A 16,429-nucleotide genomic window follows, 5' to 3' on the forward strand; every position below is an offset into this window, starting at 1 on the left:
CTTAGCAATACAAATTGAGTATAGAGTCTAGGCAAATGGTCCTAGTCCATTCATTTGAATTGCAAATTCTATTCATTATAAGTGGTAATAATCTGTTAGCATTGGTAGTGACTAAAATATAGAAAGGATGATCACTTTTAAAGAATTAACACTGATAATGGATTATAAACCACTCTTATTTGAATTCCTCTGAAAGATAGCAAATATGACCACATGATTTTTAAGTCTCACAGATAAAAAAAGACCCTCCTAGGTGCTGAGGTTCTGCAGGACTCACCCATGTTGAATAGCTCAGGCAGCATAACAGACTATTTTGTAAACACCAAGGATAATTCAAATGGGGGATGCACTACAGGAAATACTACAACATTTTGAATGTCTAAAATCAAAGACCTAATGTATAGTTAGCTCTATGTTTACTGCCTACAAGATGACAAGACCAAACTGTACTCTCACCTTTATTCACAAAATGTAGTCCTATAAACAAAAGTTCCTCTTTCCTAGTTTTTTACTTCACTACTAACCTCAATGTAGTGACCACCTGTTGCTTGTGTCAAACTTACAAATAGCCACTTAGTTTTATGTTTAAAAATAGCAGATTATTTACATTCCTTTTTATTCATTCTCCTCCCCTCTTCCTTCCTTTCCCCTCATCTGCACTTTCTAAAGTGAGCAAATCCATTTTAGAAACTCAAAAGAGACTTTGCATTTGTTTGTGGAACTAAACAGAGAGCCCAGAATGGCGTGCATTGATTGTCAAAGATTGTGTAATAGTGTAATCAGTTCAGTTGACTCTGGCAGGTGAATGCCAATGCTTCTACTCTACTTCTCTCCACCCCAAAGACCTAGAGAAGTGCAGAAAAAAAGACTGAGAAGAAAAGACAGGAATGTTTTGAAACATGTGGTATAACTCAGCTTATCTTGTAGATATTCTATCTTATGTGGTTTAAAGAAAAGTTGTCATGATTGTTCATCATTATGAAAAGGGTCTAATTCAGTCATTTGTCCACCAAGCATTCATTGAATGCCATATATATATATATATATATATATATATATATATATATATATATATATATATTTAAAGCCTAATATGCTGAGTGTCTGGTCATCTGGGTCATCTGGCCGGCCATTCAACCAATCAAAGCATAATATGCTAATGATATGCTAAGGTCACTCAGTTTTTCTCTATGACATGCATTGACCACCAGGGGGTGGACAGTTGACTGGTCAACCAGTTGCTATGACATGCACTGACCACCAAGGGGCAGATGCTCTGACTGGTAAGTTAGCTTGCTGCTGGGGTCTGGCCAATCGGGACTGAACAAGATGGGCCAGACATGCCCTGGAGCCCTCCCACGGTCCCTCTCCAGCTGGCCAACCTCCCTTGTCCTCCCCGGCCCCGATTGTGCACTGGTGGGGTCCCTCGGCCTGGCCTGCACCCTCTCGCAATCCAGGACCCCTTGGGGGATGTCGGAGAGCTGGTTCTAGTCCCATCCCACAGGCCAGACCGAGGGACCCCCACTGGTGTATGAATTCATGCACCACGCCTCTAGAGTGTGTGTGTGTGTGTGTGTGTGTGTGTGTGTGTGTGTGTGTGTATACATACATACATACATATACTGAGTGGCCAGATTATTATGACCAGACAGATTATTATGACTACCCCATCAGTACTTCATTGACACTTCCAAAAATACTGAATATTGAAAACTTCCTAAGCAAATACTCTCAAGATTTTATTATTGTTATTATTTGCATAACTATTCACTTCATTGTACTGATGGGGTGGTCCTAATAATCTGGCCACTCAGTATATAGACTAGTAGATTGACTTATAGGGCTCCCCCATTTTAAACCTAACCAGCATTTCACTAATTTAGAACTTTAAAACATCTCTTATATAGACTACCTAACTCACTCATTGTCTCTCATCCTTTACTTGTCTCCCAACTTCTGTTGCTTAAGTACAGCTCTGATCACTTTATTTCTAGTCATCAGTGATTTTTCCAGGCTACCCAGGCTCCCCTATACTCTAGTCTCACCCATTTTTTTTTTATACAGCCTTTTCCCACTACAATACCCCCAAAGGATTCTGGGCACCAGCCAGATTGAACTTGCCAGGTTCTTTAGTCTTCTGTGCTTGCTCTTTTCTTCTCTTGTCTGTTTGGTTAAAAACCCTCCTTATGCTTGAGGTTTGGCCTAAATTCAACCTTCTAAAAAAATTACCCATCTCCTATGTATAGATTAATTGCTCATTCCTCTGTGTTCCCATAGGAGTTTACTTTAGCTGTTATACAAAGCTGATATTTTTGTACAACACATTACATTTAGCTTGGACCCATATTCATTATATACCCATTTTTCTCTTCCTCTTTAGACTGTAAGCTGCTGAAATTTTTGTTAATTGGGTGCTAGAGGAAAATAGGTACAATGACAGATAATAACCTTAATTTAGAATGAACATGGTATGGTGGTCTTTGATCCTGAAGACATGTGAAGTTTATTTTTGCACTTCTCTCTGTTCTAGGGACCTCCAGGAACTTGATGATAGTACCCAGCTTCCTCTGCTTTGCCACTTCTCAGAAACAGCTGAAGGACTCACCACCATTCGGGCATTTAGGTGAGTGTTTTCATTTTGTTAATTGATTTTAAGTCTCACAGATTAAAAAAAGACCACATCATCACAAATATTTATCTACAAATAACTAATGCTTGCTACCATTTTTTGGATGTCCACTGTGTGCATGATGCTTGTCTTATACTAGAAGAAAATGAAGCAATAAATGATCAGAGTTAGTTTAAGGATCTGAAATTTAACAAGAATAAAGAAAGAATAAAGCACCACATTGGAGAGATACTGGCTGTGTGATTTAGACCAGGCTAGTTTCTTAGGATCATTAAACTAACTGATATAATGCATGTAAAGCATTAATCAGTGGTTAGTAAAGAAGCACCCAACAAAAATGTTAAAATAAGTGTATTAGTTAGTAATAATAAAAGAAATATGATATCAAAGTTATTTAGGACTTAATTTCTTTTTAGAAATATGTTTTTATTAATTTTAGAGAGCAGAAGGGAGAGAGAGAGAAAGATAGGAATATTAATGATTAGAGAGAATCATCGATCGGCTGGGCTTAATCAGTTTCTTTTAATGTTTGGTAAACAGAGTAATAATCCAAGCTTTTGATCAAGAGTGTTTACTTAACACTCAAAAAAAACTTGTCCCTGTTTTTCCTGTTCAAGTAAGTCATAAAAGAGGGTGGTGGCATCATTTAATCTAGAAAATTGACATCTAAAAGTATTATATCTTTCTGCAACCTTAAATGAAAATGTGTATTGACTTCAATCAGAGATTTTTCTAACCTAAGAAATACATATATATTAGTCCAAAAGTGGAATATAAACATACAATCATCCACAACATGTACCACAGAATTTCCACATACGGTAAATAGGTTTCATCATTAAGCATTCATATTTTTGCAGTTGTTTTTCAGTATATTTTTCCCATCAGAGTGTGCAATGACTTTTATTGGAGATGGCAAAACTATTTATTGATGTTGAATGTCTATATTAAGACAAAATGTATATACTAATAGTAGCCAGCATTGACCAATGGTGCTCATAAGTACACCATATTAAAGATTACATTTTTCACCTAATAAGTCCTTTTGAGTTCATTTATTTTTGAGTATTTAATACATGCAAGGTACTGCTCTTACTGTGGAGATATAAAGACTACAAAGAGATAGCCTCTCATTTCCACCACAGATAAATATCACAAAGAAAATGGGTTGGATCACATGGTAGGCAGGGGCAAGCAGTGACTGGATTCAGGCAAGATGCTAGGTGGATCAGCAAGAAGTTGGTGAGTTCAACATATAACAGCCTCTATTTTCTCCCTGAAGAACAAGGTGGGGTTATTGTCTGAGAGAGATAAGAACTAGAATCAGGTAAAGCATCTTAAAAGTCTAGCATGAAAGAAAAACTTGACCAAGAGGCAAGGCTTAGATTTTTCATATACCTTCTTCACTAGATACACAAGCAGAATTTAGCATGACTATTCCTAATTCTACATGAGGAAATCCCAGGTAGCTGTTAGACGAACAAAACATAGTACCTGTTAACCTTCAAGGCTGAAGTTATGACTGGCAAAAACAAAGAACAACCTAACTTTTGTGTAAAAGTACCTGCGTCCTGTTCGTCCAGATTCGGAACGTGCAGTGTTCATTTTAAAAGTAAATACGGAATACCACAGATATCAGCACTGTTAAACCAAAGGGAGTTTTAAAATGTGGGGATGGTCCTGTTTGCATGAGCACATTTGTAGCATCTTGGTGTTTGGTACTTGTGGCGAAGAGTCAAACACATTCTTTTCCATCCATTTCTTCCTTTTTTTCAAGCTCCCCAGAGTCCCCAGAGCCTTCAGCTCCTTTGGAAAGTTAGCCTTTACTGATTAGACTGCTTTGCCTCCCCTGCGTTCAGAGTTCGTGGTGTACTCACATGCAGCAGTCAACTCCCTCAAGAAGTTTCACCACGAACGTATCACAGTTAAATTAGACTGAGATTTCAGTGACCTTTCCTATTATTTTTTGTCTGACAGAATAAAGGTCTAAGAATGTTCAGAAGATGAGCTGGATGTGGATGAAAAGATACAGACTGAGTGTGTCAAAGTTTCCATTAGGAAAACAGAGGGTTTCTTGCCAAATAGAAACACACAGAAAGAATGTTCACTGCATTTCCACCCCTCCCCTCTCACTGCTGCTTCAGACTGTTGCCAAGTCCATTTACAAACTCTTTAGGAGTGTATCTGAAACAATGTCCCCGCACTAAAGGAAGAGAAGAGCCCCAGACAAAACACTGTCAGAATGAAGTGTTTGATGTTCATCGCAAATGTAGTCCACTGGCGGTGGTCCAACTGGTCCCACTTCTAATCTCTCTGTCACCACAGTGCTCTACGGAGAGCACCCTCCCTCGAGCCCCTGAGAACTTTGAGGGCTTTTTTATTTCTTTGCTTTTGACCTTGTTGTCCCCTCTACGTCCAATGCTTTTTCCTCCCTTGTTCACCTGAAAAATTCAGCTCATCCCTGAAAACCTCACTCAAACCATCCTTGCAGTCCTCCGTGAAACCTTGCTTAATTCTTCTCTCCTGCCCGCCACCCCATTCCCTGGTGCCCCGATCCTCTGGACAGTGTAAAGCATCGACTTCTTTTATGTTCATGTAGCATTTTGTATGTAGGACCCTTATCACTAGCTTCTGTGTTGCACCGTCCTTACTTGTGAATGCCTTACTTACCTCCTCCACAAACAGTGGATTCCCCAAGGGCCGAAGTCATGTCTTGTTCATATGTATATTCTAATCTGTTGGTGCTTGCTAAATGTTTCTGAATAAATGGGTGGAAATCTGCCTACCATTGCAAGTATAGAAAGAAAGGCCTTTCTGTGGGTAGATCTCTTTACAGTTCATATTCACTTTCTCAGTAAATTCTATGATCCTATGAACCAACCTGTCTTTTACGTATTCACTCTACTCATCTCTAAAAGGGTCATCACGAGGGTAGGTGTGTTCCTAGTACAGCTTGGTCCTGTCCCAGTGTATTGCTGTTCAGCACAGGTCCTCTGTGCCTGGCATTTGGGTCAAGGCTACATAACTTAAAGTGAGGTAATTATTTGGCTCTGATTGCAGAATCCTTTGATTATTTTAGATCAGATGTTACTGTCTGACTCAATTATCTGATTTATCTGGTTTGGCATATTGGAGTGATCAGGTCAGTTGGACAGATATCAAGTATCTGCTTTATATTGGCCTGTATGGATGGTTTCACAGGCCAAGTGAACACCCCACCAGACTTCTTCATTCTTTGACAGAGTGATGGTTTATTATAAAGTTTTACAAATTGATCTGAACGATGTGGGGGACTTGATGCAGGCAGTCTTTTATCAATCAGAAATCACTGCCGGGCTGTCAGATAAAATTTGACCATTCCTTGCAAACACAATGTGTAGACAGGAGATCTATGTAAGATCAGCCATGGACCCAGAGAGTGAATAAACCACATTTTGTTTTGGCATTTTCTCCAACCTTCAAATCAGTTATTTTGATTATATTATCCAGCTTTCCGTTGTTTCTGTTATTCAGGGGAAATAATTTAAAAATGAAAAGAGACTATTTTTGTGATTTAGAAAAGATTTCTTACCATGTAGCCTGAGCTGCTGTGAGAGTAGCTCATATGATCATATGGATAAGATTTTTATTTTCCTTAATAACACAAGTTATACAGAATTTGGTCTGATTATGCTGTTCACCAAGAATGACCTTAATTTGGTAAGGGATTAATATCTAAATTGTATGTGTCATAGAACCCTATAAGCACCACAGGGTAAGGGTTCCTTCCACACAATGACCATCCTTACAAATAGTTTAGAACTTTGAGGCATAAGATATCTTATTTAAATCATATAATTCTTCTAAGAACATCATCCATCTCCAAAGACCCTATTTCTTTTTCATGTCATTCCACTTTCATTTTTTGGTTCCCAGAAACACCAGGCAAAAAGAGAAATTAAGGTATATATATTTACTTGCTACCAGTGCATAGATTTCCATCTTGTCTGGTTCTCATCCAGCACCTCCCACCCAATTCTAACTGTGCCATTTGGAAAAGTAAAACAGCCCAGCTGGTGTGGCTTAGTGGTTGAGCATCAACCTATGAACCAGGAGGCCAGGGCACAGGGTCAGGACACATGCCTGGATTGTGGGCTTGATCCCCAGTAGGGGGCTTGCAGGAGGAAGCTGATCAATGATAGAAATATATCTCTCTCCCTCTCCTTCTCTGAAATAAATTATATATATATATTTTTTAAGTGAAATAAATGCAATAAAAATAGGTAGAGTATTTTGCGGTTTTGTACAACTTATTCTAATTTGTGTAACACCCTTGCAACGTTGGTTATACCTTGGCTACAATAATGATGTGGAAATTTATGAAATGATTATTAATAGCACTTTGTAATCAGAAAGATTCCTTTTCATAGCAAAGGTCTGAGAAATGAAGGAAACTGGACCACACCATCTCTACTGAGAATACCCCAGAGCAGTAGCAGCTGGCCTTGATTTTGAAGTAGGAGTCATTTACTAGTCATTTCATCCCATTGGTTTGTCACTCTGTTGAGTAAATAGTGTAGTAGTAAGTGTGACTGGTTTTTCTGTTTTTTATTATTTCTCCTGATGTGTGGCTACCATTATAATATTTTTGTTTTCTGCAGGCATGAAACCAGATTTAAGCAACGTATGCTGGAACTGACGGACACAAACAACATTGCCTACTTATTTCTCTCAGCTGCCAACAGATGGCTAGAGGTCAGAACGGTACGTTCATTTCATGATTTCGAAATGGAAACCAAACAGAGAAGAGGCCTGATGCAAAGAGGGAGACAGTTGTAAAAATTAGTCTGCCACTGAGATTCAGCACTAACTTCACATTTTCTGGATTTTAAAAATAACTCAGGTTTGTTTATGTTGCAAAGAAAATGTGTCATAATTTTTTAGCTAATGGCAAGACAAATAGGCCCCAAAGCAAAAACTCATTCTGTGTTCATTAGTCTCTAGATTACATAAGTTAATGGAGTGGCAAATGTTTGTATAACTACAATTTTTTTCCAAAAGAGCAAATTTGACAAGTGAACAAATGTACTCATTTCCTTCATTCAGCTTGACAGGCCTGGAAGAGATGGCGACTTTTTATGTTTTAAGTCTGTAGAGGATCATGTTAGCACAAAATGTAAAAAACTGCAATTAATCCTCTCTTGCCTCCTTGTGTTGTATGAAGTAGGAGAACAGGCACAAGCACTGGCATTTACAGACTTGATCTGGCAAGTTAATCCATTTATTTGAGTCCCAGTTCCTCATCTATAAAATAGGAATAAGTTCTTCATGGGGATATTAGGATTATTTCAATAAAACCCATAGTTCAGTGACTAGCAAATGCAGTCAACCAAAGTCTTTTAGATGAATGGATGGATGGATGAATAAATGAACAGAAACAGTACCTGCTCTGGTGAGTGATTCATAGGCCAACCAGCTGGAGTATGGAGTAGGAAATAGAAGAGACACAAGTTTTAGAAGGGAAAAGAGGATCAAATGGGGGGAGAAGGGAACATATGTAATACTTTCAACAATAAAGATTGAATTAAGAAATAAAGGGGGAAAATGACAAAAAAAGAAGGGAAGAGAATGTACATTTGATTCTTGAACAACACGTACTTGAACTGCATGGATCCACTATGTGCGAATTTTTAAAAATAAGTGCTGTGTGTTTTCTCTTCCATATGATTTTCTTAATTGCATTTTCTTTTCTTTAAGTTACTTTATTATAAGAGTACTAGAGGCCCGGTTTACAAAAATTTGTGCACTCAGGGGGAAGGGGGGGTCCCTCAGACCGGCCTGTGCCCTCTTGCAGTCTGGGACCCCTCGGGAGATAACGACCTGCTGGCTTAGGCCTGCTCCCCGGTGGCAGAGGGCAGGCCCAATCCCTAGGTGCAGCCCCTGGTTGGGCTCAGAGCAGGGCTGATTGGGGAGTTGGGGCGCCTTCCCCTGTCATGCACAAAGCAAGGCAGAGTGGGAGGTTGCAATGCCACCCTCAGTCACGCTCAGGTTAGGGCCGATTGGGGGGTTGGGGCACCGCCCCGTCACACTCAAGGTAGGGTCAATGGGGAGGTTGCGGAGCCACCCCCTGTCATGCACAGAGCAGGGTCAATCAGGGGGTTGGGGAGCTCCCCCCTGTCACTCACAGAGTAGGGCCGATAGGGGAGTAGGGGCACTGCCCCCTGTCACACTCAGGGCAGGGCGGATCAGGGGGTTGGGGCGCCACCCTCTATCACCCACAGAGCAGGGCTGATCAGGGGGTTGGGGTACCGCCACTGTCACACTCAGGGCAGGGCAGATGGGGAGGTTATGACTCTACCCCATCACACACAGAGCAGGGCCCTTGGGGGGGGGTTGGGGCACTGCCCTCTATCACCCACAGAGCAGGGCCGATCAGGTGGTTGGGGCGCTGCCACTCTCATACTCAGGGCAGGGCCAATGGGGAGGTTATGGCTCTACCCAGTCACACATAGAGCAGGGCCCGTGGGGGGCAGGGGGGTTGGGGACCCGCCGCCGTCACACACAGAGCAGGGCGATCAGGGGGTTTGGGCGCTGCCCCCTGTCACGCTGATCCCAGTGCCAGGAGGCCTTGCGGCTCCGCTGATCCCGGTGCTGGGAGGCATATTACCCTTTTACTATATAGAATAGAGGCCTGGTGCATGGGTGGGGCTGGCTGATTTGCCCTGAAGGGTGTCCTGGATCAGGGTGGGGGTCCCCACTGGGGTGCCTGGGCAGTCTGGCTGAGGGGCTGAGAGCTGTTTTCAGGCTGGGACTGTTTTTATTCTGGGCCAGCTTTAGCTTTGAGGCCTCGGCTGCTGAAAACAGGTTTCTGGCCTTTGTTTACCGTCTGTATTTGATACAATGTTGCGGTCCAGCTGGCTGAAGCCCGGCTGAATAAAGCAGGTTTCTGGGTTTTTTTCAGCTTCTTTATTCGCAACATAGTTGCTGAGAGTTGCAGCTGAGAGGCCGGCAAGTCAGGCGGGGAACGTTGGAGTTCTCCTTCACTGAAGCAAGCAAGCCTCCCTGTTCCCATCAGCTGCCTGGCTGCCGGCCGCCATCTTGGCTACCAGTTAATTTGCATATCTCGGCCCTACTCTGTGAGTGACAGGGGGATTAGCCAATGGGAAGAGTAGTGGAGTGACACTAATTACCATGTTTCTCTTTTATTAGTGTAGATAGTATATAATGCATATACAAAATATGTGTTACTTGACTATGTTATCAGCAAGGCTTCCTCCAGTCAACAGTAGGCTACTAGTAGGCTACAGTAGGCTACTAGTAGTAAAGTTTTTGGGCAGTCAAAAGTTATATGAAGTTTTTCCACGGTGTGGAGAGTTGGTGCCCCTAAGCCCTGTGATGTTCAAGGGTCAGCCTTAGTTTGCAGACTAGTCTGTGTATCTGCAGTACAGATGAGCTACTTTAGTGGTAATGATGAGTTAGTTGTCTGTAGTCTTTTAAAAATAATAATTATATATTAGTTTGTAAAAAGAAAAAGGAGGTTTATCTGTGCTATCGTAAGAATCTCACTTCGGCTGATTAAGCATTCCTATCATATGCACGCTTTCTTTCAAAACTCAACAGACCAGAGAAGGCAGACGGTAAAGGGAATTTGATAAGGTTGAAATGAAGGAACCCAAGTTAAAATCTGAGTTGTTGATGGATGGGTATAGATTGATATGGAATCTAGGACCTCTCCTATTCCTCTACCCACTATCACCATAAGATGTAGCTGTCATGATTTCTTTTTTTTTTTTAATATATTTTATTGATTTTTTACAGAGAGGAAGGGAGAGGGATAGAGAGTTAGAAACATCGATGAGAGAGAAACATCGATCAGCTGCCTCCTGCACACCCCCCACTGGGGATGTGCCCGCAACCAAGGTACACGCCCTTGACTGGAATCGAACCCGGGACCCCTCAGTCTGCAGGCCAACGCTCCATCCACTGAGCCAAACCGGCTAGGGCTGTCATGATTTCTTACTAACTTACAGAAATTCTTTGCCAGTATATTAGTTATTATATAGAAACTATTCAGAACATAGCACAATTATATTTCACATTTTTTAGATAGAAGCATTAGTTGGTGATAAGAAATTCCTTCCAGGTAGCTGTGGGGGCTGGGCAAAATGTCTTCATCAAGACAGATAACGTGTTGGTTAGAATTTATAACAAAACCAAAACATTATTTCTTGATCTTGGCCAGATCCTAAATCTTTATTTAAAACCTCTGTATTTGTTTACTTAAATCTGTTTTGTCTTAAGGAACATAACTCATATCTGAATAACAGAATTAATGATGAAATAGCTTAATGAAAGAAGACCCCAAATTCATAAGGAAAAATGTTAATAGTTACCATTGTATGTGGTTTTCCTAAACTTGATCAAATATTTTTTTTAGGGGGCAAGTGTGTTTGCTTTGGACTTGAGGTGAGGGTCTGATTTGACTGCTGTTTCTGCTCTTTAGCACTTCCTACTGTCAGGTTAATGGACAAGTGTTTAACAAGAATCTTCAAGCAAACCATATGTTCTGCTCTCATAGCCAGAATACAAGATATTAGAGCCTTTAGACTGCCAAGAAAGGGAAGTCAGAAGAAAATAGAAAGGAACAGCAGCCAGATTCCGAATGAGTTAGTTTAGTTTGAATCACAACCCACTATTTTAACCCCCACAGGAAAAGGCAGTCAGACCTACCTGAATATAAAGGAATTCTAGTTCTACTTGTAGAAACCTGAAGAAAATGCTGATAGTTCAATAGGAAGTGCACAATCTGCCATTTATTCTATTACCTGATGATACCTTTGTTCTTGTGTCTTTTCTTTGTTTTCTGTGTATTACAATATTTTCAAGATTTGCTGTCTAGTCTCATTACCAGAACTCTCCTTTACACCAATACCAAAAAAAAATTGCTTCTATTTCTAATGAGTAAAGGTAAGTTTTGGCAAGAAAGTTGTTGATTTATTGCAAAGTTTCAGGCATATCAGCTGACAGAAGTCCAAAGTCCCTTGTGAGTCATTTGTCTTCTTTATCAATTGTATTTATGTGTCAATAAGTTTGTGTGGGTATGTGTGTGTGCGTGCCGCACACCTCCAGACAATTCCAGGTTTACAACTTAAAACCTGTCAGGTTCACTCTTTTCCTGTGCTTCTGAGTACATTGAGAGTTTTCATTAGAACTAGAATAGCTGGAATATTAGACTATTAAAATGTTTGCTTGAATATAAACGCTACAATCCAAGAACATGTGCCACAGTAGGAGGGCTGAATAAATTAAGTGGATGACTCACATTAGGAAATAACATGCCTCCCAATTGTTCACATATAAGTAACCTTATGACTACTGTGCTCCTGTGGACATGTCCATATAATTGGAGGCACCATTTCAGTTTGAAATAAATGAATCTTGTGTCAGAAATATGAATTTTGGGGTACAAGACCTTAGAGACCAAGGCGTGAACTGCCCTCTGAACCCCACAGCTCTGCACATGCTGCCTTGTAAGTCATTGTCAAGAATAAGTAATGAAAATTTTTATTTGGCCCAATGAGTCTGCATTGCTCTTCTCCAAAGAATTAACACCAACCCTTTTGCCATATTACTCAGTAAATTAACAAAAAAATGTCTGCTTATAGCAAAGATTCTTGGAGTTTCCAGAGCAGAAACACAACTAAAATGATACGAAGAGGGTTGAGACATTGGGCATGAATGAGAAGAGGCAAGCAGGATTTCCAGACACAGATGTGGGGCTTGCACTAACTCTAATTCATGTACCCATCACCTTGATGGAGAAAACTTGTTAAGCTTCTGTGGCTAATTTTCTCGTTGGCTTTTCTCTTCACTCCCAATTCTAACTTTCCAAAGCGATGCCACTTGAATTCGATGGACAGAACATCTCAAGGAGAAGGAAGGGGGGAAAGCAGAGGAAAAACACCTTTTGTTGAATTTGGGAAGACCCCTGAGCCGCATACAATTTTTTATTACAATCTAACTTATTTATTCATCTTTTAACACATGGCTTTCACTTCTTTCCTGGTCTTAAGTAAGAGTTAAGATGATCACACGTTACTCCCTTTCTCTGAGTAAATAGTTTTCCCTATTGAAGATTTATTCCTTTTGAATTGGAAAAAGAAAAGAAAAGGTCAAAACACACTCAAATCAATAACGGACAAGAGTCAGAAAGAATAAAATAATTTGGCGGGAGAGAAAGTAGCTAGACTGTGACCACCCAGGTTGCTTTGGCAACAGAAGGGAGTGTTTTTCTTCTGGGTGCCAAGGGAAGTGGGCCACAGTTGTGTGGAGTGTGTCACTACGTCCTAACCTTTGAATGCCGCTTATGTTCTTTGGTTCAGCACAGCGTTTTCTCTTCATCCCTCTGCACTAAACAGTTCCAGTTCTTTGGCATCGGTGTTTCCATTTGCAAAAATTGTGTAACTCTATCTAAAGGCTGTCTTTCCAAGGCTTTGTCTTGCTGTGTGGCGTTAGGATAAAAGAAAATTCATATCAGGAAGCCAAAAAAAAAGCCTTCAGAATCAACAGGCTAAAGTGAAAATAGTCTTCAGAGTGAGCTTGCACAAGAGTATATTGTGTGAAACAGCACAGAGCTTCTTCATGTTTTCCTAACACCATGATACACAGGTGTGCCCTTATCTTGTAATTGGGAGGCCCTAATATATTCTCCCTCTCATTGGTATCATAGACTTCCACATGAAGGAAAGCTATTATGTGGCTACTAATTATTTACAAGTCTGTTTTATAGAAAATTAAAATTTTTACTATAATCTATATGTAGGTAGATGTCATGGAATGACTAGAAATCTGACAAGAGGCCTCCCTTTTTAAAAAATGTGTTTTTATTGATTTCAAAGAGAAGAAGGGAAAGGGAAAGGGAAAGAGAAACATCAATGATGAAAGAGAACCATTGACTGGCTACCTCCTGCACGTCCCCCACTGGGGATTGAGCCTGCATCCCAGGCATGCCGAGCACGGGACCTCCTCTCCTGATTCATAGGTCAATGCTTAACCACTGAGCCATGCCATTTGGGTAAGAGGCCTCACTTTTGACATGGGAATCAGTCTTCCCTTCTGGGGGAGAGTGTCAAATTCACAAACTCAATGGAAGTTGTGATTTATCACTACACAGATAAAATGTTCTGTGATTTGGCCGTCATTGACAGTAGGTAATTCACATAGGTAGTAACTTCTATTTCCTAAATTGAATTTTTCATTCCATTGTACTGTTTTGACCACAGGTGTGTTTTTCGTTGAATTGATTGGTTAGGATGAGTAAGGCCTTAGCAGTAGAATAAATGCTGCTAGTAATTCCTAAGTGTTTGCTCTCCTATATGTGAGTTATTCAGACCATCTGCTTACCTTTTTTCAATTTATTGCCTTGAAGCCATTTTACTGTTGACATATTTTTGAAGAGAGAAGAGGAGGTATAATAATAGGGTCACTTGGTAATTCGTTAAACTTGATAAGTTTAATGGTAAAGAAGTAGAAAATAGAAAGCTAACATAAGTTCTTGCATTGTCTATCAATTTCACATTTTTATACTCCTATGCTATTTGAAGAGAGGTGATCAAAATTTAGTGATTTTGCTCTGAAATTTTTGGGTAAATATTGTATACAAAGAAGCTTCCTTTCTTATGCTGATCAAGGTAAAATTCTTATCAAGTGCCTATAAAAATCTCCATAAATGAAAATGTTTAGGCAGTGATAATAATCTAGAAATGGGCAGGAAAGTATCTAATCGGTATAACTAAAATACAACATGAATAGCACTTTCTGAAAAAAAAAAAAAAGATAAGGAATATTTTTTGATAAATAAAATAATTTTGTTATAGACACTAAGCTGCAGACTTATTAGCTTTTAATCGCTCATATCTTGGTCTTTCCTCTGAAAAAAACTGCTATAAATGCATGTATTTCAAAAAGCTATGCCTATTGTTAAAGTGTCAAAAACATCTCTACACATTATCTTTATATGTACATTTGGGCATATTTTATTTACTGGACTAATAATTAGAACAATAATGTCTGATTATCATATTGAAACCTTTACAAGTAGTTTTGAAAACCTTAGCCATGTGGAAGAGGCCAGACAGTATCCATTGACTAATCTATTGATCAGCCTTTTCCCTTTCCTTCCTTCATCTATTTTCACTTCTCTTGCTGAATCTATTGCCAGGATAAGGCTACCTACCTGTTTTCAGAAGTACCATTTTAATTCAGTGGAAAATAGTTAAAATTATTATCTAATTGAATCTATGATTTAGTTCTATATAATGGAAAAATCCAGGATATAAACATTCCATAGTAAACTAAATTTAACAGGGATAGAGAAAGAGATTGAGTGCATAATGTTTTTCATTTCCTTTATATTTATATTAGGCCTGGAGTCAATAATTATTTTGTTGTTTAGTATCTCAAATGTGGCCTTGTTCTATTTTAGTCCTATTCATATCTAGTCTTTTTTTTTAATATATTTTATTGATTTTTTACAGAGAGGAAGGGAGAGAGATAGAGAGTTAGAAACATTGATGAGAGAGAAACATCGATCAGCTGCCTCCTGCACATCTCCTACTGGGGATATGCCTGCAACCCAGGTACGTGCCCTTGACCGGAATCGAACCTGGGACCTTTCAGTCCGCAGGCCGACGCTCTATCCACTGAGCCAAACCGGTTCGGCAATATCTAGTCTTTATAACAAGAAACACAGAGTTCCATGAATTTTTCCTCCACAATTGAAAGAGTAAAAAATTAAGGATAATTTTGAACTAAATGATGTAGTTCATGCTTAAAGTAAAAGTGCTTTTCACTTTAAGAAAGCAAAAAACCCCTAAAACTTATGCATAGCAAAGCATTTTAGGAGACAATCGTATTACAGTTCAAAATGGGGGATTGAAATATCATAACACTTTGTATTGAACTTCCCACCATATTAATGTTTTTACATGTTCAACTATTAAAGTCTGGAAAAGGGATTGGTGGAGAATTAAATAATTTATATAAGAGTCTTTAAAAATTCAGAAGTCTATTTAGAAGATATTTGGCTCATATAAAAATTCAGTGAAAGATTTATGAAGGGATGAATTTCTTTGGGCATCTATTCTATAAAGAATTACTGAACCTTTATAATGTACTTAGCATTATTACTATTGCTGGAGATCATAGTGGTAAAAATAGCAGCTTAACTTCTGGGAAGCTATTTAACTTCTCTGAACCCATATCTGCATGGATATAATGAAAACATTGAATCATTCCCATTTCAGCCCAAATATTGTGAGTTGCAATTCTTTTGTAACTTAGGTAGCCTTCCTCTTAACATGACACATCAGAGTGATACATATTCTCTTGGTGATCACCTAAATTGATTGAGACCTTTGGTTTAAGAACTTGGGAAAATATTTTAACATTTTTGTCTTTCTTCTTTTTAGGATTATTTGGGAGCTTGCATTGTCCTCACTGCATCTATTGCATGCATTAGCATGTCTTCCAATTCTGGTATGGTGGGCTTAGGTCTTCTGTATGCACTTACGGTAGGTACAGATGAAAATCTCTCTTTTTGTGCAGTGTTGGAGGTATTTAACATAGCTGTTATCAACTCTTATTCATGGATATTAGAGGATAACATTGAAATTCACAAAAAGATGACATCTTGAAAATATTAGCAGATTTGGACCTAAACCAGAGTTTTAAGACAGCATCGATTTATTTCTGATATTGTGAACCAATTTTTAGAACCTCCTCAAACCCATCCCCAAGGCTCCTTGGGATCCCTGTCCTGAG

The 16,429-nt window shown here is 39.4% G+C and overlaps 1 protein-coding gene across 1 annotated transcript in view; it reads left to right on the forward strand.

Moving 5' to 3' along the window:
• The window catches only part of ABCC9 (ATP binding cassette subfamily C member 9), a 116,070-nt gene that overhangs the window by 83,560 nt on the left and 16,081 nt on the right, over positions 1-16,429 (forward strand). The window contains exons 31-33 of the mRNA XM_081082744.1: positions 2,531-2,623; positions 7,270-7,372; positions 16,078-16,179. Of these exons, the coding sequence (XP_080938870.1) occupies positions 2,531-2,623; positions 7,270-7,372; positions 16,078-16,179 (298 nt within the window). The remainder of the gene's footprint in view (positions 1-2,530; positions 2,624-7,269; positions 7,373-16,077; positions 16,180-16,429) is intronic.

Source organism: Myotis nattereri, assembly GCF_964212035.1.
Source record: "Myotis nattereri genome assembly, chromosome: 2".
In the NCBI taxonomy this organism is placed as follows: domain Eukaryota; kingdom Metazoa; phylum Chordata; class Mammalia; order Chiroptera; family Vespertilionidae; genus Myotis; species Myotis nattereri.